This window comes from Anomaloglossus baeobatrachus, chromosome 9 (assembly GCF_048569485.1).
Source record: "Anomaloglossus baeobatrachus isolate aAnoBae1 chromosome 9, aAnoBae1.hap1, whole genome shotgun sequence".
In the NCBI taxonomy this organism is placed as follows: domain Eukaryota; kingdom Metazoa; phylum Chordata; class Amphibia; order Anura; family Aromobatidae; genus Anomaloglossus; species Anomaloglossus baeobatrachus.
The window spans coordinates 99,350,824-99,373,037 of record NC_134361.1 but is presented as its reverse complement, the minus strand read 5'-3'; the positions used below and the strand labels follow the sequence as shown (position 1 = coordinate 99,373,037).

At 51.7% G+C, this 22,214-nt stretch overlaps 1 protein-coding gene across 1 annotated transcript in view; it reads left to right on the top strand.

Annotated features, from left to right (window-relative positions):
- The window catches only part of THOC2 (THO complex subunit 2), a 279,522-nt gene that overhangs the window by 82,571 nt on the left and 174,737 nt on the right, over positions 1-22,214 (top strand). Inside the window, exons 16-19 of the mRNA XM_075324880.1 lie at positions 195-374; positions 473-637; positions 3,121-3,396; positions 3,559-3,700. Of these exons, the coding sequence (XP_075180995.1) occupies positions 195-374; positions 473-637; positions 3,121-3,396; positions 3,559-3,700 (763 nt within the window). The remainder of the gene's footprint in view (positions 1-194; positions 375-472; positions 638-3,120; positions 3,397-3,558; positions 3,701-22,214) is intronic.

Here is a 22,214-nt window from a genome sequence, read left to right as displayed (position 1 = left end):
AAGCAATCTGTATTAGTAGGATAACGATGTATGTCATTTCTGCACAGCGCGGAGAACGTTTTTATTAGCAGATTATATTCTGTAAATTGGGTTTTTCCTCTAGTGCAGCCGGAGAATAAAACCGGATCGTTTCTTCCTAATTAGTTTTAATCAGCTTAATTTTATTCCTTTCTCTGTAATGATTTTTTTCCTAGGGTGGTTATTTTGGACAAATTAGAAATACAAAGAAATCCTCGCAGAGGTTAAAAGATGCTTTGCTGGATCACGACCTGGCGCTTCCATTGTGCCTGCTAATGGCTCAGCAGAGGAACGGAGTGATTTTCCAGGAGGGAGGAGAGAAGCACTTGAAGCTGGTGGGGAAGCTGTACGATCAGGTCAGGCCATCGCTGATCATACATAGTGTGAATGAGGCCATATACACGCTGCGCCCGGCTGTGGTAACACTAATGCTCCCGTCTCTCCGCTCCTGCAGTGTCACGACACGCTGGTCCAGTTCGGTGGATTTCTGGCCTCTAATCTGAGCACAGACGATTACGTAAAACGCGTTCCTTCCATAGATGTCTTATGCAACGAGTACCACACGCCTCATGATGCGGCATTTTTCCTATCCAGACCAATGTATGCGCACCACATCTCAGTAAGTAATCTGCAAAAAGACTTTAATACCCATTAACTTTGAAGTAGTGGTTACGTGGCGTGCCCGCAGGACAGCTGCCCGGAGGCTACCCCTTCTAATGTGTCTTTATGGGGCTGGTGCAGGGTCAGGTGTTGTTTTTTTTTTTTTTTTTTTTTTTTTTTTTTACTGTGGCCTGTTGTACTTGTAATTCCAAGGTAGTCTGCCATCTGCCTGATCAGGGAAGGCACGCTCCGCTACGGGATCATGCATACAGCACTGTGCTAGCGCCACCTTTTACTGTGCCATGTGTAATGTCACTTTTTGTTCTTTGAACAGAAAAAACTAAGGCTTGGTATTTATTCCCATTTTTATCCAATCTAACCTATCCTTCCCAGGCCCCCACCCCTTTTAATACATCTGCCTGATCAGGGAAGGCACACTCCGCTGCAGGATCATGCATACGGCACTGTGCAAGCGCCAACTTTTACTATGCCGTACGTAATAAGTCGCTTTTTAGGTTCTTTGAACAGAAAAATTGGTATTTATTCCCATTTTTAGCCAGTCTAACCCCCTCTCCTTTTTACCACCACCACTTTAATACATTTTTATGGGCTGAAAAAAATCCTTTTATCACTGTATCATATGGAGGCACCATCCAGAGAAACACTGAGTGTTCTGTGATGATGATCCTTTGACCTTGACATAACAGATCTGAGTGTGGAGACTACAAGGGACACTTTTTAATTATTTTCTTATAATCTGCAGCTATCATCATGGCGTTTACTGCCTTTTGATGCCCTACAGTAGGGAAATTAACAAGGACCGGGTTATTTGCAGGTTCTTTTAATGAGTAAAGTTGCAAAGTGCTTGTAAAACCTAGCACTTTTGGGATTAAATTGTTAAAAGTCCTAATGGTTGTCAAGAACCGGGGGATTTTTAAAGGGAATCTGTTAGCAGTCTTTTGCCACCTTATCTGAGAGCAGCATGATTTAGGCAAAGAGATCCTGAATCCAATGATGTATCTCTTAGATTACTGGCTGCAGCCGTTCTGACACAATCAAAGCTTTTACTTTTAGCATGTAGCAGAGCCCAGGGAGCTCTCAATGTACATTTCCATACACAAAAGCTGCTAATCACAGAGGGGGGCGCAGTCCGATTTTAAGCTCACAGTTCATCAGTCAGACTAATGATTAAGCTACTGACTTTGTGATAAGAGACACAGGGCGGTAATCTGTATGTTAACCCTTTCAGCATGCTGTCTTCAGATCACATAGCAATGAGCTACTGACAGATTTCTCAAAAATTAAGAGAGTGTATAAACCATAACTAATAAAGAACCTTTCCTAAAAACATCTCTTTAATATATTGCATTAAAAATCCAATAAACACAATACAGTTTTTGTAGGGCAAAACAGGGGTAGCTAGGGAGAGTCATCGAGGAGGGGGGGCGCCATATCGATTTCTATAGGGTGCCGACCTCCGCTGCTAGGTGGTGTACAGGAGGGAGGATTCATTATAGGCCACAATTAGCTCTCCTCCCTTTTCTGTGCATCATTTTAAGATTATCAGATTATCTTTGTGATAATCTTTGACATTTTGAAGATTCATTATTGAAAGTTATTCAATTTTTGTGTTGTTTATTGGATTTTTAATGCAATATATTAAAGAGACGTTTTTAGGAAGGGTTCTTTATTAGCCACTGACGGATTCCCTTTAATTCTGCTGTTTACTTCTCGTTGTTTCGTTAAGCGGTCACTGCTGCAGTCTATCAGCAGCAGCTGGCCTCCAAGGCAAGGAGTGCAGCACTTTCAAGCTCTCTCCAGCAGGGTTTAGAGCCATTGACTGGATGCAGTCAGCTTCAATGCCCAGCGCTCATCCGGTGCCATATAGGAGAGCACAGAGTTAGGGCTAGTAGTGCAGCACTGCCGCTCATCCGTACTGTCCTTCATTCCTAACTTCAGACAGTCCCTTTTAAAGGTAATTTGTCACTAGGTTTTTACCACCTAATCTGAGAGTAGGATAACGTAGGGACAGAGATCCTGATTCCAGCGATGTGTCACTTACTGGGCTCCTTAGTGTAGTTTTGATAAAATCATTATTTCATCAGCAGTAGTTTATCACTAGAGGACTACTTGGCGTGCTGAAGGTAGTCCAGCGTATTCATGAGCTCTGTATAACTGCTACATATGCAGCAGAGAAAACATTGATTTTTTTTCAAAATGACAGCAAACCGCTCAGTAAGTGACACATTACTGGACTCAGGGTCTCTGTCTCTACATTATGCTGCTCTCAGATGAGGGAGCAAAAACCTGGTGACAGATTCCCTTTAATGATGAAGCTACCAAGTTCAGAAACAGAATTTTATTGCTTTGACGATCTTGAAATCCGGAAGGAAAGCTGTTGGGTTCTCTCTTTGCATGTATGATGATCGTTTTATCTTATAAGATTTTCATAAAAGGTGATATTTTTTTTTTTTTCTTCCCTTTTCTGCTTTTAATCTTCAGTCCAAGTACGATGAGCTGAAGAAGACGGAGAAGGGAAACAAGCAGCAGCACAAGGTGCACAAATACATCTCCTCATGTGAGGTGGTCATGGCTCCTGTGCACGAAGCCGTCGTTTCCTTGCACCCTCCGAAAGTATGGGAGGACATCAGCCCCCAGTTTTACGCCACTTTTTGGTCCTTGACAATGTATGACCTCGCTGTTCCCACATCAAGCTACAATAGAGAAATCAACAAGCTGAGGATACAGATGAAAGCCATTGATGACAATCTTGAAATGGTAAATCGGACTCTATTGCTCCTTCTCACTTTTCCTTATGCTATGATTACCAGTGCTAAATCTCATAGCAGAGGAACAGATTGGATATAGGTGTACATATTATACACACCGCTGCCTTAGGGGGGAGGTTTTGATTTTTATACTTTTTTATTCTTTTTGTAGCCTCCAAACAAAAAGAAAAAGGAGAAAGAAAGATGCACGGCTCTACAAGATAAGCTGGTGGAGGAGGAGAAGAAGCAGTCCGAGCACGTGGCCCGAGTGCTGCAGAGAATGAAGCTGGAGAAGGACAGCTGGCTCCTCGCACGTAAGTACATAAGCAAACATTACAGGGTTTCCCACATCTCTTGACTTTCCACTCGCCATTCGGCTTACCTGTGGTTCCTGGTGGTCGTTACACACACAGGTTTGTCACATTTTTAGATCTACTTTGTCTGACCTCCAAAAATTGGACATATGGACATGACTCCAGGTTTGCGTTTATGGAGTGGGCTCAGGAACGTAGCCGACTTTGTATATGGCAGGTGCAGCCTGTATTATACAGATGGCATTTGCCTCTAACAGCAGCGATCAGAAACCTCTGTGAGTCACTGACAGCAGCATTTACATGGTTCATTTGCCGATGCATACAACTGCCCCTCAACTGTACCATGCTCTCCACCGCCCCCCAGACACCCCCAATATCTGATATGGGATGTAGCGACCTCTTTGTCCTCCTGATTGTCAGTTTCACTATACACTGCTATGCTCTGATATTGCGGAATTTAGTAAAACGATTGCAGGTTCAAATGCCCTAAGGAGGCAAAAAATAAGACAAATGAGAATTCAGAAAAATATATTTTTGAAAAAAGGGTTTCTTCAGCGCTCTATTGGGAGACCCAGACGATTGGGGTATAGCTACTGCCCTCCGGAGGCCACACAAAGCACTACACTAAAAAGTGCAAGGCCCCTCCCCTTCTGGCTATACCCCCCCGTGGTATCACGGGTTCTCCAGTTTTCAAGCTTTGTGCGAAGGAGGTCAGACATCCACGCATAGCTCCACAGATTTTAGTCAGCAGTAGCTGCTGACTATTTCGGATGGAAGAAAAGAGGGCCCTTATAGGGCCCCCAGCATGCTCCCTTCTCACCCGTGGATGGTGTTGTAAGGTTGAGGTACCTATTGCTGGTACAGGGGCTGGAGCCCCACATGCTGTTTTCCTTCCACATCCCCTTGTAGGGCTCTGCGGAAGTGGGATCCTGCCGGCCTCTAAGCTCTGACGCCGGGCTCCATCCACAGACCCATAGCACCTGATGGATACGGAGCAGGAGTACAATCAGGGACAAGGCCCTGCATCATACAGGTACTCTGTGTCCCCGGCAGGCACAGACACACTCCGGGCTGGCTGGGTGTTGTAGTGCGCCGGGGACCGTAACGATTGAGTTGGTGTTCCTGCAGTTTACTGGGGGACTTTTGTGTTGTGGGAACGCAGCGCCGACCCCCACTGGACCGGCGGCGCTGCTGTGACTTGTAGTGCGCCGGGGACACGCCGACCGCGCTTTTACGGCGGCGGCGTTTATAAATTTAGTCCCCGGTTTTTTTTGCGGCCTAGTTCCGCTTCGTTCCCGCCCCCACCCTGTCAATCAGGGTAGGGGAGAGACGCTGTTTCACAGCAGCGACGAGGGCTGGAGCCTGATTTACATGCTCCAGCCCTCTCACTAGGCACAGAGGGAAGCAAGCTTCCCGCTCTTAGTCAGGAACGCCCAGGGCCCGCCCCCCATCCTCTCCCAGGACGCCGGCAGCCATTACATGCAGTCTGGCTAGAGGAAGGACGCAAGGCTCTGGGAGACCTGGACTAGGGGGCTTTTGGAGACCACACACCCGCTCTTAAGCGGGCGGTAAGCGGCATTTCAGCTGGCCCCTCTAGTGCCTCAGTGTGTATTGGTGTACTGTGTCACCAGATATATATATTTATTTATTTCTTGCACTGTGAGGTCGCTTCCTGGCTGGATACCCCAGATCGCTCTGAGGAGGCAGCAACATGTCATCCACAAAACGCAAGGCTGCCAAGGCTAGGGCTGTGTACACTGCGTGTGCTGCATGTGGGGCTGCTCTACCAGCAGGTTCCAAAGACCCCCATTGTGTGCAATGCTCAGATCCGGTGCTGCTTCGCCAGCCGGAGTCCGGAGAGGTAGTGACCCAGGCTGAGACGCTTGTAAGTCCTGCCCCGGTGTCAGGGACAGACTTTGCAGTTTTTGCTGATGGAATGTCTGTGACTATGGCAAAAATCCTTGAAACTTTGCAATCCATGACTGGGGCTCAGTCTATGGACACGGCGAGGTCTCTGTCCTCTAATCCCCCTCAGTTGGAATTAATCCAGACTGCAAGGGGGTCCCCGGCTTCCCAGGCTGAGTATTATGACTCAGATGATAGCCCCAGCCACCCTAAGCGAGCTCGCTGGGAAAGACCCTCAACGTCATCACACTGCTCAGGGTCTCAGCGCAATCAGTCGCCCTGTGATGCGTCTGAAGAGAGTGATCAGGAGTCTTATCCTGGAACCCCTCTCAATCTGGATACCCCGGATGGGGACGCCATGGTAAACGATCTTATCTCAGCCATCAATAGACTGTTGGATATTTCTCCCCCAGCTCCTTCTGCAGAGGAGGCAGCTGCAGAGCAGGAGAAGTTTCGTTTCCTCTATCCCAAGCGTAAATTGAGTGCTTTCTTGGATCACTCTGACTTCAGAGAGTCAATCCAGAAACACGACGCTCATCCAGAAAGGCGTTTCTCTAAACGTTCTAAGGATACACGTTTTCCTTTCCCCCCTGATGTGGTCAAGCGCTGGACCCAGTGTCCAAAAGTAGACCCCCCGATTTCCAAACTTGCAGCTAGATCCATAGTTGCAGTGGAGGATGGCGCTTCACTTAAGGATGCCAATGACAGACAGATGGACCTTTGGTTAAAATCTGTCTATGAAGCTATCGGCGCGTCGTTTGCTCCAGCATTCGCAGCCGTATGGGCACTCCAAGCTATTTCAGCTGGTTTAGCAAAAGTGGATGCTATCATACATCCAGCGGTGCCGCAAGTGGCGTCCCTTACCTCGCAGATGTCTGCGTTTGCGTCTTACGCTATCAATGCGGTCCTAGAATCTACCAGCCGCACCTCAATGGCGTCCGCCAATTCGGTAGTTTTGCGCAGAGCCTTGTGGTTAAAGGACTGGAAAGCAGATGCTGGTTCCAAAAAATGTTTAACCAGCTTCCCTTTATCTAGAGATAGACTGTTTGGCGAGCCATTGGCTGACATCATTAAACAGTCCAAGGGTAAAGACTCTTCCTTACCCCAGCCCAGATCAAGCAAACCTCAGCAGAAAAAATGGCAGCAGAAGTTTCAGTCCTTTCGAGGTTCGGGCAAGACACAATTCTCCTCGTCCAAAGGGACTCAGAGGACGCAAAGAGTCTCAGATTCCTGGCGGGCTCACGCACGCCCCAAGAAAGCAAATGGAGGAACCGCTTCCAAAGCGGCTACCTCATGACTTCCAGCCCCCCCCCTCCGCATCTCCGGTCGGGGGCAGGCTCTCCCGCTTTTCCGACATTTGGATGTCACAGGTCAAAGACCGGTGGGTGACAAACATTTTGTCTCGCGGGTACAGAATCGAGTTCAGTTCTCGTCCTCCAGCTCGGTTCTTCAGAACCTCCCCACATCCAGACCGAGCAGATGCCCTGCTGCAGGCGGTGGACTCCCTAAGAGCGGAAGGAGTAGTGGTTCCTGTACCGCCTCAGGAACAAGGGCGAGGGTTTTACTCCAATCTCTTTGTGGTTCCAAAAAAGGACGGCTCGTTCCGTCCTGTTCTGGATCTAAAGCTGCTCAACAAACATGTGCACGCCAGACGGTTCCGGATGGAAACCCTCCGCTCTGTCGTTGCCTCAATGTCTCAAGGAGACTTCCTTGCCTCAATAGACATCAAAGATGCTTATCTCCACGTGCCAATTGCTACAGAACATCAACGTTTTCTACGTTTTGTGATAGGAAACGACCATCTTCAGTTCGTAGCTCTGCCATTCGGTCTGGCGACAGCCCCCCGGGTCTTCACCAAGGTCATGGCGGCGGTGGTAGCAGTCTTGCACTCTCAGGGACACTCGGTGATCCCTTACCTAGACGATCTACTTGTCAAGGCACCCTCTCAAGAGGCATGCCAACTCAGTCTACATGCTACGCTGGAGACTCTACAGACGTTCGGATGGATCATCAACTTTCCAAAGTTGAATCTGTCACCGTCACAGTCACTAACGTATCTTGGCATGGAGTTCCATACTCGAGCAGCGAGAGTGAAGCTTCCGCTGAACAAGCAGCGGTCCCTACAGACAGGGGTGCAATCCCTCCTTCAAGGCCAGTCGCACCCCTTACGGCGCCTCATGCACTTCCTCGGGAAGATGGTGGCAGCCATGGAAGCAGTTCCCTTTGCGCAGTTTCATCTGCGCCCACTTCAATGGGACATTCTCCGCCAATGGGACGGGAAGTCAACGTCCCTGGACAGGAAAGTCTCTCTTTCCCAGACGGCCAAGGACTCTCTACAATGGTGGCTCCTTCCCACCTCATTGTCTCAGGGAAGATCCTTCCTGCCCCCATCCTGGGCAGTGGTCACGACAGATGCGAGTCTGTCAGGGTGGGGAGCAGTGTTTCTCCACCACAGGGCCCAGGGGACGTGGACTCCGCAGGAGTCCACCCTTCAGATCAATGTTCTGGAAATCAGGGCAGTGTATCTTGCCCTACTGGCCTTCCAACAGTGGCTGGAAGGAAAGCAGATCCGAATCCAGTCGGACAACTCCACAGCGGTGGCATACATCAACCACCAAGGAGGGACGCGCAGTCGGCAAGCATTCCAAGAAGTCCGGCGCATTCTAATGTGGGTGGAGGACACAGCATCCACCATATCCGCGGTTCACATCCCAGGCGTAGAAAATTGGGAAGCAGACTTCCTCAGTCGCCAGGGCATGGACGCAGGGGAATGGTCCCTTCACCCGGACGCGTTTCAGGAACTCTGTCGCCGATGGGGAGTGCCGGACGTCGACCTAATGGCGTCCCGGCACAACAACAAGGTCCCGGCATTCATGGCGAGGTCGCGCGATCAAAGAGCTCTGGCGGCAGACGCATTAGTTCAAGATTGGTCGCAGTTCCGGCTCCCATACGTCTTCCCACCTCTGGCACTCTTGCCCAGAGTGTTACGCAAGATCAGATCCGATTGCAGCCGCGTCATACTCGTCGCCCCAGACTGGCCGAGGAGATCGTGGTATCCGGATCTGTGGCATCTCACGGTCGGTCGACCGTGGTCACTGCCAGACCGACCAGACTTACTGTCCCAAGGGCCGTTTTTCCATCAGAATTCTGCGGCCCTGAACCTGACTGTGTGGCCATTGAGTCCTGGATCCTAGCGTCCGCAGGATTATCTCAAGGAGTCGTAGCCACAATGAGACAAGCTAGGAAGTCAACGTCTGCTAAGATCTACCACAGAACGTGGAAGATTTTCTTATCCTGGTGCTCTGCACAGAGAGTATCCCCTTGGCCATTTGCATTGCCCACCTTTCTTTCCTTCCTGCAATCGGGGTTGGAAAAGGGCTTGTCGCTCAGCTCCCTTAAAGGGCAAGTCTCGGCACTATCTGTGTTTTTTCAGAAGCGTCTAGCACGTCTTCCTAAGGTGCGCACGTTCCTACAGGGGGTCTGTCATATTGTGCCCCCGTACAAGCGGCCGTTAGATCCATGGGATCTGAACAGAGTACTAGTTGCTCTGCAAAAGCCGCCCTTCGAGCCTCTAAAGGACGTTTCCTTTTCTCGCCTGTCACAGAAAGTGGCGTTTCTTGTTGCGATCACATCGCTTCGGCGAGTGTCTGAGCTGGCAGCTCTGTCATCCAAGGCTCCCTTCCTGGTGTTCCACCAGGACAAGGTAGTGCTGCGCCCCATTCCGGAGTTTCTCCCTAAGGTCGTATCCTCGTTTCATCTTAATCAGGATATATCCTTGCCTTCCTTTTGTCCTCAGCCGGTTCACCGGTATGAGAAAGACTTACGTTTGCTAGATCTGGTGAGAGCACTCAGAATCTATATTTCTCGCACGGCGCCTATCCGCCGTTCAGATGCACTTTTTGTCCTTGTCGCTGGCCAGCGCAAGGGGTCGCAGGCTTCTAAAGCCACCCTGGCTCGATGGATCAAAGAACCAATTCTGGAAGCCTACCGTTCTGCTGGGCTTCCGGTTCCTTCAGGGCTGAAAGCCCACTCAACCAGAGCTGTGGGTGCGTCCTGGGCTTTGCGACACCAGGCTTCGGCTCAACAGGTGTGCCAGGCAGCTACCTGGTCGAGTCTGCACACTTTCACCAAACATTATCAGGTGCATACCTATGCTTCGGCGGATGCCAGCTTAGGTAGAAGAGTCCTGCAGGCGGCAGTGACATCCCCGTAGGGGAGGGCTGTTTTGCAGCTCTAACATGAGGTATCTCTTTACCCACCCAGGGACAGCTTTTGGACGTCCCAATCGTCTGGGTCTCCCAATAGAGCGCTGAAGAAGAAGGGAATTTTGTTACTTACCGTAAATTCCTTTTCTTCTAGCTCTTATTGGGAGACCCAGCACCCGCCCTGTTGTCCTTCGGGATTTTTTTGTTGTTTGCGGGTACACATGTTGTTCATGTTGAACGGTTTTTCAGTTCTCCGACGTTATTCGGAGTTAATTTGTTTAAACCAGTTATTGGCTTCCTCCTTCTTGCTTTGGCACTAAAACTGGAGAACCCGTGATACCACGGGGGGGTATAGCCAGAAGGGGAGGGGCCTTGCACTTTTTAGTGTAGTGCTTTGTGTGGCCTCCGGAGGGCAGTAGCTATACCCCAATCGTCTGGGTCTCCCAATAAGAGCTAGAAGAAAAGGAATTTACGGTAAGTAACAAAATTCCCTTCTTTTATTCTAAAAATAATAATTCACAAGGCTGTGTTGATGGGGGAAAAAAGTTATAAGGCTTTGTGCCCACGTGGCTTTTTTTTATTTTGCGTCTTTTCATGTGTTTTTCCTTGCTTTTTTTTTTTTTTTTTATCAATAAAGGCAAGGAAAAAGCATCCCAGCTAAGTCTATGAGAATCGTGACTTGTTGTGCACACGCTACTTTTTTTTCTTACAGATTTTGTTTCTGAAAAAAGAAGCAGCATGTCAATTGTTTCTGCGTTTTTTTTCTGTTTTTATAATCCCCTGCAATGCTTTATCACAACAGTGGATTATATCGCAGGACTTCGCATCACACACTATGCATACAGTATGGTGTATGAGGCTTTCCGTAGCTCAGTAACTCTGGGTCGTCATGGTGACGACCCAGGGTTACTATGGCAGTGATCGGGTCCCTGTGATCGCATTACAGGGACCTGATCCGTTTTTGTCCAGCATCACTGATGTCCCACGGACCACACAGTGGTGTGATTGGTGAAACACATAACAGAAAAAACACGTACATTTAAAATCAAAAGTTTTTTAAACTCACCTGTCCCCATCGATGCTGTCTTCAGCCGCTGCTGCCTCCTGCTTCCAGGTTGGCTAATTATGCTCATGAATATTCTCTGCACAGCCGACCCAGAAGTAACTGCAGCGGGGAGACAGCAGCGGCCGGAGACAGCAGAGCCGGAGACTTCAGCACCAAGGACAGCAGCGGCGTGGAAAGGTGAGTATATGTGCCTGATCTCCATGTATTAATTCAGATAGCACACAGAGATCATACGTGTGCCAAATTCACGGTACACGGAGGAACAGGCGCACTTTTATCATGTCAGTGAAAAACGTGTGTGTTTCTTTGTCGCTCCATTGGGAGACCCAGACAATTGGGTGTATAGCTTATGCCTCCGGAGGTCACACAAAGCATTACACTTAAAAGTGTAAACCCCTCCCCTCTGCCTATACACCCTCCCGTGCATCACGGGCTCCTCAGTTTTATGGCTTTGTGGAAGGAGGCACACATCCACGCAAGCTCCACATTTTAGTCTGCAGCAGCTTCTGACTATATCGGATGGAAGAAAAGTGGGCCCATACAGGGCCCCCAGCATGCTCCCTTCTCACCCCACTTGGGTCGGCGGTGCTGTTAAGGTTGAGGTACCCATTGTGGGTACATAGGCAGGAGCCACATGCTGTTTTCCTTCCCCATCCCTTAGGGGCTCTGGGTGAAGTGGGATCCTGACCGGTCACCAGGCGCTGGGACCGCGCTCCCTCCGCAGCCCCTGGGGGAATCTGCTTGACAGGAGCCGGGTATCATCAGGGACAAGGCCCTGCGACTCTGAGGTACTCTGTGTCCCCTTGGGGACGGCGCATAGTGCGCCTGGGTAATGGACACTACAGCAGCTGCTGGGTGTGTTAGTGCGCCGGGACTATTGCGCTGGCCGCGCTTGTTTGCCGGCCGCGCTTATAACTTTAGTCCCCGGCTTTTGCGGCCTAGTGCCGCATATTCCCGCCCCCGGGCCTGCCAGTCAGGGGTAAGGGCGGGACGCTGCACTGGACGTCAGCGCTGAGGGCAGGAGCATACTTTGTATCCTCCTCCCCCCTCACTGAGCACCGTGGGGCACCAGATTCCCGCACTTTTACAGGCACGCCCACGGCCCCCTCCTCCTCTCTGAACGCCGGCAGCCATTGCTACAAGACGCTGGAGAACTTCAGAGGGGAGACAACTGAGCTTACAGCTCTGGGAGGCCCAGGCAGGGATCTGGTGGTCACACAACCGCTGGGAGCGGTGGGTAAGCCGCACCTGTTACTAGGTGCTGGTCCCCCTGGGTGCCGAATTGTATATTTATATGCTTATAGTGTATACATTTACTCTGTACGGCCTCACTGTTAGCGTTTGGCTATATACCCTCACTGATTATTCTAAGAGGAGAAACAGCATGTCGTCTGCAAAAAGCAAGGGTACCAAAGCACAGGCTTACTTTGCAACCTGTACCTCATGTGCGGCAATGCTTCCTGCAGGTTCCACCTACCCTCATTGTGTGCAATGCTCGGCCCCTGTGACACTCACTCAGCCGGAGTCTCAGCCACTGGTGGAACCCCCGGCCCACGTGGAACCTCCGGCCCCCACTGTCCAGGTGACAGGGACAGAGTTTGCAGTATTTGCTGACAAACTTTCTGAGTCTATGGATAGATGGTCTGCTAAGATACTGGAAGCTTTGCAGTCCAGACCTGTAACACAGGCCCCGGGCACTGTTGATTCATTGCCCCCATGTCCCCCTCGGTCGGAGCAGCAAAGAGCTCCTGGGTCAACTCATAGGTCCCAAGGGGAGGACTCCGACACGGACCGCAGTCCCAGACCGACGAAGCGGGCTCGCTGGGAGCGTCCCTCGACTTCATCACACTGTTCAGGGTCTCAGCATGAGGACTCTCTGGAGGATGAAGCAGATGCGGCAGATCAGGACTCTGATCCTGACGCCGCGCTCAACCTTGATACGCCTGAAGGGGACGCCATAGTAAACGACCTTATAGCGTCAATCAATCAGGTGTTAGATCTTTCTCCTCCACCCCTTCCGATTGAGGAGTCAGCTTCTCAGCAGGAGAAATTTCATTTTAGGTTTCCCAAACGTACACGGAGTGCGTTTCTTGATCACTCCGACTTCAAAGACGCAGTCCAGAAGCACCGAGCTTTTCCGGATAAGCGCTTTACTAAGCGACTTCATGACACACGTTATCCCTTCCCCTCTGACGTAGTCAAGGGTTGGGCCCAGTGTCCCAAGGTGGATCCTCCAGTCTCTAGACTGGCGGCCAGATCCATAGTTGCAGTGGCAGATGGTGCATCACTAAAGGATGCCACTGACAGGCAGATAGAGCTCCTGATGAAATCCATCTATGAGGCTATCGGCGCGTCCTTTGCTCCGGCATTTGCTGCCGTATGGGCACTACAAGCTATCTCAGCTTGTCAGTCTGAGATTAATGCACTCACACGAGCCGCGACTCCGCAGGTTGTGTCATTAACCTCTCAGGCGTCGGCGTTTGCGTCCTACGCCATGAATGCGGTACTAGACTCTGCGAGCCGTACAGCGGTAGCATCCGCCAATTCAGTGGCAGTCCGCAGGGCCATGTGGCTACGTGAATGGAAGGCAGACTCTGCTTCCAAGAAATTTTTAACCGGTTTGCCGTTTTCTGGCGACCGCCTGTTTGGCGAGCAATTGGATGAAATCATTAAACAATCCAAGGGTAAGGACTCGCCATTACCCCAGTCCAAACCTAACAGACCTCAACAACGGAAGGTACAATCGAGGTTTCGGTCCTTTCGGCCCTCAGGCAGGTCTCAATTCTCCTCGTCCAACAGGCCTCAAAAGGATCAGAGGAACTATGATTCATGGCGGTCTAAGGCACGTCCTAAAAAGACCACCGGAGGAACCGCTCCCAAAGCGGCCTCCTCATGACTTGCGGACTCCCCAAACCGCATCCTCGGTCGGTGGCAGGCTCTTCCGCTTTTGCGACGCCTGGTTCCCACATGTCCAAGACCGATGGGTGAGAGACATTCTGTCTCACGGTTACAGGATAGAGTTCAATTCTCGTCCTCCGATTCGTTTCTTCAGAACATCTCCGCCCCCCGAGCGAGCCGATGCTCTTCTGCAGGCGGTGAACTCTCTGAAGGCAGAAGGAGTAGTTATCCCCGTTCCCCTTCAGCAATGGGGTCACGGTTTTTACTCAAACTTGTTTGTTGTACCAAAAAAGGACGGATCTTTCCGTCCCGTCCTGGACCTCAAACTGCTCAACAAACACGTGAAAACCAGACGATTCCGGATGGAATCTCTCCGCTCCGTCATCGCCTCGATGTCCCAAGGAGACTTCCTGGCATCAATAGACATCAGGGATGCTTATCTCCACGTGCCGATTGCACCAGAGCATCAGCGCTTCCTGCGTTTCGCCATCGGGGACGAACACCTTCAGTTCGTGGCATTGCCTTTCGGCCTGGCAACAGCCCCACGGGTCTTCACCAAGGTCATGGCAACAGTGGTTGCAGTCCTACACTCTCGGGGACACTCAGTGATCCCTTACTTGGACGATCTTCTTGTCAAGGCCCCCTCTCGGGTGGCATGCCAACACAGCCTGAACATTGCTCTGGAGACACTCCAGAGGTTCGGGTGGATCATCAATTTCCCAAAGTCAAAACTGACACCGACACAATCGCTGACATATCTCGGGATGGAGTTTCACACTCTCCCAGCGATAGTGAAACTTCCGCTGGACAAACAACGATCCCTACAGACAGGGGTGCGATCTCTCCTCCGAGCCCAGTCGCACCCCTTGAGACGCCTCATGCACTTCCTAGGGAAGATGGTGGCAGCAATGGAGGCAGTTCCATTTGCACAGTTTCATCTGCGTCCTCTTCAATGGGACATTCTCCGCAAATGGGACAGGAAATCGACGTCCCTCGACAGGAACGTCTCCCTTTCTCGGGCAGCCAAGGCATCCCTTCAGTGGTGGCTTCTTCCCACTTCTTTGTCGAAGGGGAAATCATTCCTGCCCCCATCCTGGGCTGTGGTCACGACGGACGCGAGTCTGTCAGGGTGGGGAGCGGTCTTCCTCCACCACAGGGCTCAGGGTACCTGGACTCAGCCAGAGTCCTCCCTTCAGATCAATGTTCTGGAGATAAGGGCAGTGTGTCTAGCCCTGAAGGCGTTCCAGCCGTGGCTGGAAGGCAGGCAGATCCGAATTCAGTCGGACAACGCCACGGCGGTGGCATACATCAACCACCAAGGCGGCACGCGCAGTCGGCAAGCCTTCCAGGAAGTTCGGCGGATTCTGCTGTGGGTGGAAGCCACAGCCTCCACCATCTCCGCAGTACACATCCCGGGCGTGGAAAACTGGGAAGCGGACTTTCTCAGTCGCCAGGGCATGGACGCAGGGGAATGGTCTCTTCACCCGGACGTGTTTCAAGAGATCTGTTGCCGCTGGGGGAAGCCGGACGTCGACCTAATGGCGTCCCGGCACAACAACAAGGTCCCGGCATTCATGGCACGGTCTCAAGATCACAGAGCTCTGGCGGCAGACGCCTTAGTTCAGGATTGGTCGCAGTTTCAACTGCCTTATGTCTTTCCTCCTCTGGCACTGCTGCCCAGAGTGTTACGCAAGATCAGGTCCGACTGCCGCCGCGCCCTCCTCATCGCCCCAGACTGGCCAAGGAGGTCGTGGTACCCGGATCTGTGGCATCTCACGGTGGGTCAACCGTGGGCACTACCAGACCGACCAGACTTGCTGTCTCAAGGGCCATTTTTCCATCTGAATTCTGCGGCCCTCAACCTGACTGTGTGGCCATTGAGTCCTGGATCCTAGCGTCTTCAGGGTTATCTCAAGAGGTCATTGCCACTATGAGACAGGCCAGGAAACCAACGTCAGCCAAGATCTACCACAGGACATGGAGGATCTTCTTATCCTGGTGCTCTGATCAGGGTTTTATTCCATGGCCATTTGCCTTGCCCACTTTTCTGTCTTTCCTTCAATCCGGAATGGAAAAGGGGCTGTCTCTCGGCTCTCTTAAGGGACAAGTCTCGGCGCTCTCTGTATTTTTTCAAAAGCGTCTAGCAAGGCTTCCGCAAGTACGCACGTTCCTGCAGGGGGTTTGCCACATAGTCCCCCCTTACAAGCGCCCACTAGAACCCTGGGATCTGAACAGGGTGCTAATGGCTCTTCAGAAACCACCTTTCGAGCCATTGAGAGATATTTCTCTTTCTCGCAGAAGGTGGTCTTCCTAGTGGCAGTCACATCACTTCGCAGAGTGTCTGAGCTAGCTGCACTGTCATGCAAAGCTCCCTTCCTGGTGTTTCACCAGGACAAGGTGGTTCTGCGTCCGGTTCCGGAATTTCTCCCGAAGGTGGTATCCCCTTTTCATCTCAATCAGGATATCTCCTTACCTTCTTTTTGTCCTCATCCAGTTCACCAATGTGAAAAGGATTTGCACTTGTTAGATCTTGTGAGAGCACTCCGGCTCTACATTTCTCGTATGGCGCCCCTGCGCCGCTCGGATGCGCTCTTTGTCCTTGTCGCTGGCCAGCGTAAAGGGTCGCAGGCTTCCAAGTCAACCTTGGCTCGGTGGATCAAGGAACCAATTCTTGAAGCCTACCGTTCTTCTGGCCTTCCGGTTCCTTCAGGACTGAAAGCCCATTCTACCAGAGCCGTGGGTGCGTCCTGGGCATTGCGGCACCAGGCTACGGCTCAGCAGGTGTGTCAGGCGGCTACCTGGTCGAGTCTGCACACTTTCACGAAACACTATCAGGTGCATACCTACGCTTCGGCAGATGCCAGCTTAGGTAGGCGAGTCCTCCAGGCGGCGGTTGCCCACCTGTAGGAAGGGGCCGTCTTTCGGCTCTATTACCGGGGTATTCTTTACCCACCCAGGGACTGCTTTTGGACGTCCCAATTGTCTGGGTCTCCCAATGAAGCGACAAAGAAGAAGGGAATTTTGTTTACTTACCGTAAATTCCTTTTCTTCTAGCTCCAATTGGGAGACCCAGCACCCGCCCCTGTTCCCTTCGGGCTGTTGTTCTTTTGTGTACACATGTTGTTCATGTTGAATTGTTCTTGGTTCATGGTTTAAGTTCTCCGAACATCCTTCGGATTGAATTTACCTTAGACCAATTTATAAGTTTCCTCCTTCCTGCTTTTGCACCAAAACTGAGGAGCCCGTGATGCACGGGAGGGTGTATAGGCAGAGGGGAGGGGTTTACACTTTTAAGTGTAATGCTTTGTGTGACCTCCGGAGGCATAAGCTATACACCCAATTGTCTGGGTCTCCCAATTGGAGCTAGAAGAAAAGGAATTTACGGTAAGTAAACAAAATTCCCTTCTTTTCACTGATGTGTGAAGGGGGCCTCAGAGAGTGGGTAGTTGAGGCCAGTGACTACTGTGCTGCCAATCTTCAGGAGTACAAGGCCCCCCGCCAGGCAGGAAGCAGTGAGGCAGAGGAGCGGTGCGCTCTTGAAGATATTAGCTAGAAAATGGCCCTTTCTCTGATGCCTCATTGGGGGACACAGGACCATGGGTGTTTTGCTGCTTATCCATAGGAGGACACTAAGTAGATGCAAAGATGTTAGCTCCTCCCCTGCAGTATACACCCCCTGGCCCAGCCAGGCTACGTCAGTTTTAGCTTAGTGTCTATAGGAGGCACATCTCTGCAGACTACTGCAGCAAGAATTTTTTTGTTTTTAGAGGGCGATGCTTTCCTTCGGGGACCGATTTCCCAAAACCATCAACAGGCGGGAACGCGGAGTGTCGCCTCCCCGTACCCCCTCCTGCGACACTGGATCCTGGGCTACATCTCGCTGGACGACGGGTCTCACAGACACTGATTTCTTCATCGTTCCTTATGGGAGACCCAGACCATGGGTGTATAGCTTCTGCCTCCGGAGGACACACAAAGTACTACACTCAAACGTGTAGCTCCTCCCTCCTAGCATATACACCCCCTGGTAGCCAGTCCTAGCCAGTTTCAATGCTTTGTGTTCAGGAGGTCACACACACACACATGCATCCTCTGATTTTTGATTTTTTGATTTTTGATTTCAAAGATTTGGAAGAAAAGCGGGTCCAATCTGGACTCCCGGCATGTCCCTTCTCACCCCACTGTGTCGGCGGTGCTGTTAAGGTTGACTTTACAAGGCTGGAGCCTTCACATGCTGCGCTCCTTCGCCATCCCTCGGGCTCTGGCCTGAAGTGGGAGCCATCACGGTTCTCACTGCTTTGCAGGAGACCGGTCTCCATCCGCAGCCCTGTTCAGGACCCTGACGGACGGAGCGTTTAACCCCCCCAGGGACCTGGCACCTGCGTCTCAAAAGCTAAGTATGAGACGTTTTTACCACAGAAAGTGGTCTTTCCAGGGTTCCCTGTACTTTATTTATTGGGGGGAGTGTATTATGTGTTTGGGGTAACATTTCCGGCCGGTTCTCCAGTTTTCACTGGAGAACCGCGCCGATGGTGCCTGCTCGCTGGCCGCATGTTTAAATCTAGGCCCCGGCTTCGCCTGAGGCCTAGTTTCGGTTTCACTCCCCCTGCATGTCAGTCATGCAGAGGGACGGTGTGGCTCCGCCCAGCGGCTATTCAGCACAGGGAACGGAACCCCTCACTGAGGAAGGATTCCCTCCCCTGTATACCTCATTTGCCCGCTCTCAGAGTAGGCCCCGCCCCCTCGCCTCGCTCCGGTCGCCATTTTCTCAGCGTTCTCAGTGTCTGCATAGGCACAGAGATACCACATTGTGACAAGTGGGGGCCAGGGCTGGGGGACTGGCAGAAATGTATGTTAAACGATCTGGCAGCCACAACCTTTGTGCAGCTGCTTATATTCTCTGTTTATATACTCTGCTGGGGGTCATTCTGGAGATGCATTCCCTCACAGAGCCCCCACTTCTGCAGCATGTCTCACATCAGAGCAAGGCTGCAAGGCTGTTCTTAATATGCACTGCATGTAGACTCGTACTGCCTGTACTGAGCACATAAATACAGTGGTCCCTCAGCCTGGAGGCTCGTCAGTGGTCCCTCCAGCTGCTCCGGGGGTGCTGAGCATGCATTAGCCCCCTTCTCAGGGCGCTTCTGCTGCTACGGCTCGCTCAGCAAGCTCTTAGAGGTCTCTTCACCTGGTTTCAGACCCCGTCCTCCTAAAAGGAGACGCAGGGTCCCCTGTCCTTCCCCGTCCCGCAGCTCTGATATCACGAGCTGACTCACTGGACGAGGAGGAGGTCTTTTCTGGGGGCTCGGACGCTACTCAATGTACCATTGATCTGTCCGAAGGTGACGCAGATGCTAATGATTTGATTGCGTCCATTATGTTTGTACTGGACCTCAATCCGCCTGTATCAGGGGAGTATCCCTCTCTGGCAGAAAGGCATCAGTATACCTTAAGAGAACAAGGAGTGTGTTCCTTACCCACTCCAGTTTTCAGCCCACTGTGACCAAGCCCAGAGCCTGTCCTGACAGACGCTCCCAAAGCGTGGTTCTGATGACTGTTTACTCCTTCCACCAGAGGTGGTCAAGGAGTGGGCTCATTCACCAAGGGTGGTCCCTCCGGTGTCTAGTATTTCAGCCCGGATAGTTGTATCAGTGGCTGACGGCACCTCTCTAAGGATCCCCCTGTACATTAATTCTGTACTGGACCTTAATCCGCCAGTATCAGAGGAGCAAACTTCTCTGGCAACAGGACACTAGTTTACCTTGCCTAAGAGAATAAGGAGTGTGTTCCTTAACCACTCCAGTTTTCAGGCCACTGTGACCAAGCCCAGGGTCTGCTCTGGCACACGCTTCCCAAAGCGTGGTTCTGATGACAGTTTTCCCCTTCCACCAGCGGTGGTCAAAGAGTGAGCTTTCACCAAAGGTGGTCCCTCCAGTGTTTAGACTCTCAGCCCGGACGTTGTTTCAGTGGCTGATGGCTCTTCACTTACGGTTTTGCTGTCCGCCAGTTTGTGCTTCTGGCCAAATCTGTATGGAGGCGGCAGGGGCCTCGTTCTCCCCATTGCAGCAGGGCGGCTTTCAAGCCATCTCTGCTTCTCTAGAGGAGATGCATTCCCTCATAGGGACTCTTTGCCCGAAATGGTTGCCTTAGCTTCCAGACTTCAGTCTTTTCATCCTATACCATGTCTGCCATGCTGGAGACTCTCACCGCACTGCGGTGGTCTCGGCTAATTTTCTCGCTATCCGCAGGCTCCTGTGGCTTCGGAAGTGGAAGGCTGATGCTCCTAAAGAAGTTCCTTGCTGGGCTCCCTTTTGCTGGGACCAGACTGTTCGGGAACAACTGGATGAAATTATTCGGGAAGCTCCTGGCGGGAAGAGTTTCTTCCATGCCACAAACCTAAACCAGGAAACCTGTCCAGGGCAGGAATCAGTCGAGGTTTCGTTCTTTTCGTTCCTCCATCTGATCGTTCTCTTAGCCCTCGGCCTCGCCCACTGGCTCAGCCGAGGATCGTAAACCCAAATGGCGCGCGAGAAGACCGCAGGACATGCTGCCACTAAGTCAGCATCCTCCTGGCTATCTGGTCACGCCAGCAACGTCCTTGGTCGGTGGCAGGCTCTCCCACTTGGCGACGTATGGTTTTACCACGTCTCCGATCAGTGGGTGCGAGATGCCATCTCCCAAGGCTACAGGATAGAAATCTATCCAGCCCGCCAAACAGATTTTTTTCTGTCAACTCCCCTCTGCTCCAAGGCCGCCGCCTTCTCACAGGCTGTGGCATTCTTGCAGGCCACTGGAGTAATTGTACCGGTTCCCGACTGGGAACGGTTCTGAGATTTCTGCTTAAATCTATTCCTAGTACCCGAGGAGGGCGGTGCCTTCCGACCTGGATCTCAAGCTTCTCAAGCATGTTCATGTGCGGCAGTTTCGCATAGAGTCTCTGCGATCAATCATTGACCCAAGGAGATTTCCTAGCATCTATCGACATCAGAGATGCCTATCTGCGTGTGCCAATCGCAGTTTCACACCAGCGTTGGCTACGTTTTGCAATCAGAGTGGTCCAATTCGTGGCTCTTCCCTTTGGGTTAGCCACGGCCCCTCGAGTATTCTCAAAGTCGGGGCAGCTGTGATTGCGGTCCTGCACCTCTAGAGGTTGGCAGTGATTTTTTTGTCCAGGACAGCCTTCTACTCTGGGTTTTCATCCAGTGCAGACTGTTAGCGGAGTGCCTCACTCACTCTCGCCACTCTCACAATTCGGGTGGCTTGTCATTCTGTCCAAGTCCACTCTGACTTCGACCCAGAAGTTCACAGACCCAGGGACGCAATTCGAGACTCTGTCGGCACTTGTGAATCTGCCCTTAGTCAGGCAGCACTCCCTGCGCTGGCGGTCGACGTCGTTCCTTCAGGCACCTAATACAGGTGCTGGATCAGATGGTGGCGTCAATGGAAGCATTCCCTTGCCCAGTTCCATCTGCGTCCTCTACGGCTGGTTATTTTCCGCTGTTGGGACAAGCGGACTTCTTCCTTCCACGGGGCGGTGGCTCTGCCACAGACCAGGGGCTCATTTCAATGGTGGCATTGTCCCCTCTGTCTCAGGGACGCTCCTTTTTGGCTCCGTCCCGGGTGATCCTCACCAAGATGCTAGTCTATCCGGCTGGGGAGCAGTATACCTCCACCATGGAGCGCAGGGCACTTGGACTCTGTCCGAATCAGCCCTCTGGATCAATGTGCTGGAAATCAGAGCTGTGTTTCTAGCTCTCTAAGCCTTTCACCATCTGTTGGCAACCAGGCACATTCGACTCCAGTCAGACAACGCTTCAGCGTTTGCCTACTTCAACCTCCAGGGCGGGGCACTCAGCCGCCTGGCAATGTTGGTGGTTCATCGCATTCTTCAGTGGACGGAGGACTCCTAGTCCACCATATCCACAGCCCACATCCCAGACGTGGGAAACTGGGAGGCAGATTGTTTCTGCCGTCAAACCGTGGCTCCACGATCCTCAGGTTTTTGCGGCAGACGCACTGGTTCGAGTTTGGTCCCAGCTTCGTCTGTCCTACGTGTTTCACCCTCTAGTTCTTGCCCAGAGTCCTGCGCAAGATCTGAAAGGAGGGTCGTCGGGTCATTCTCATTACTCCAGACTGACCCAGGCAAGCTTGGTACCCTGACCTGCTCCGTCTGTCCGTAGAGGTGCCATAGCATCTCCCGGACTGTCCAGACCTTCTCTCACGAAATCCGTCCTTCCGCCAGAACCTACGGCTCTCAGTTTGACGGCGTGGCGTTTGAGTCATGGATCTTGATGACTTTTGGTATCCCTCCTGAAGTCATCTCCACTATGACTGGAGCTCGGAAGTATCCTTTGGCTTTTTTGGCCTTGCCGACCCTCCTGTCCCTTCTGCAGTCCGGTCTGCAGCTAGGACTATCCCTCAATTCCCTTAAGGGACAGCT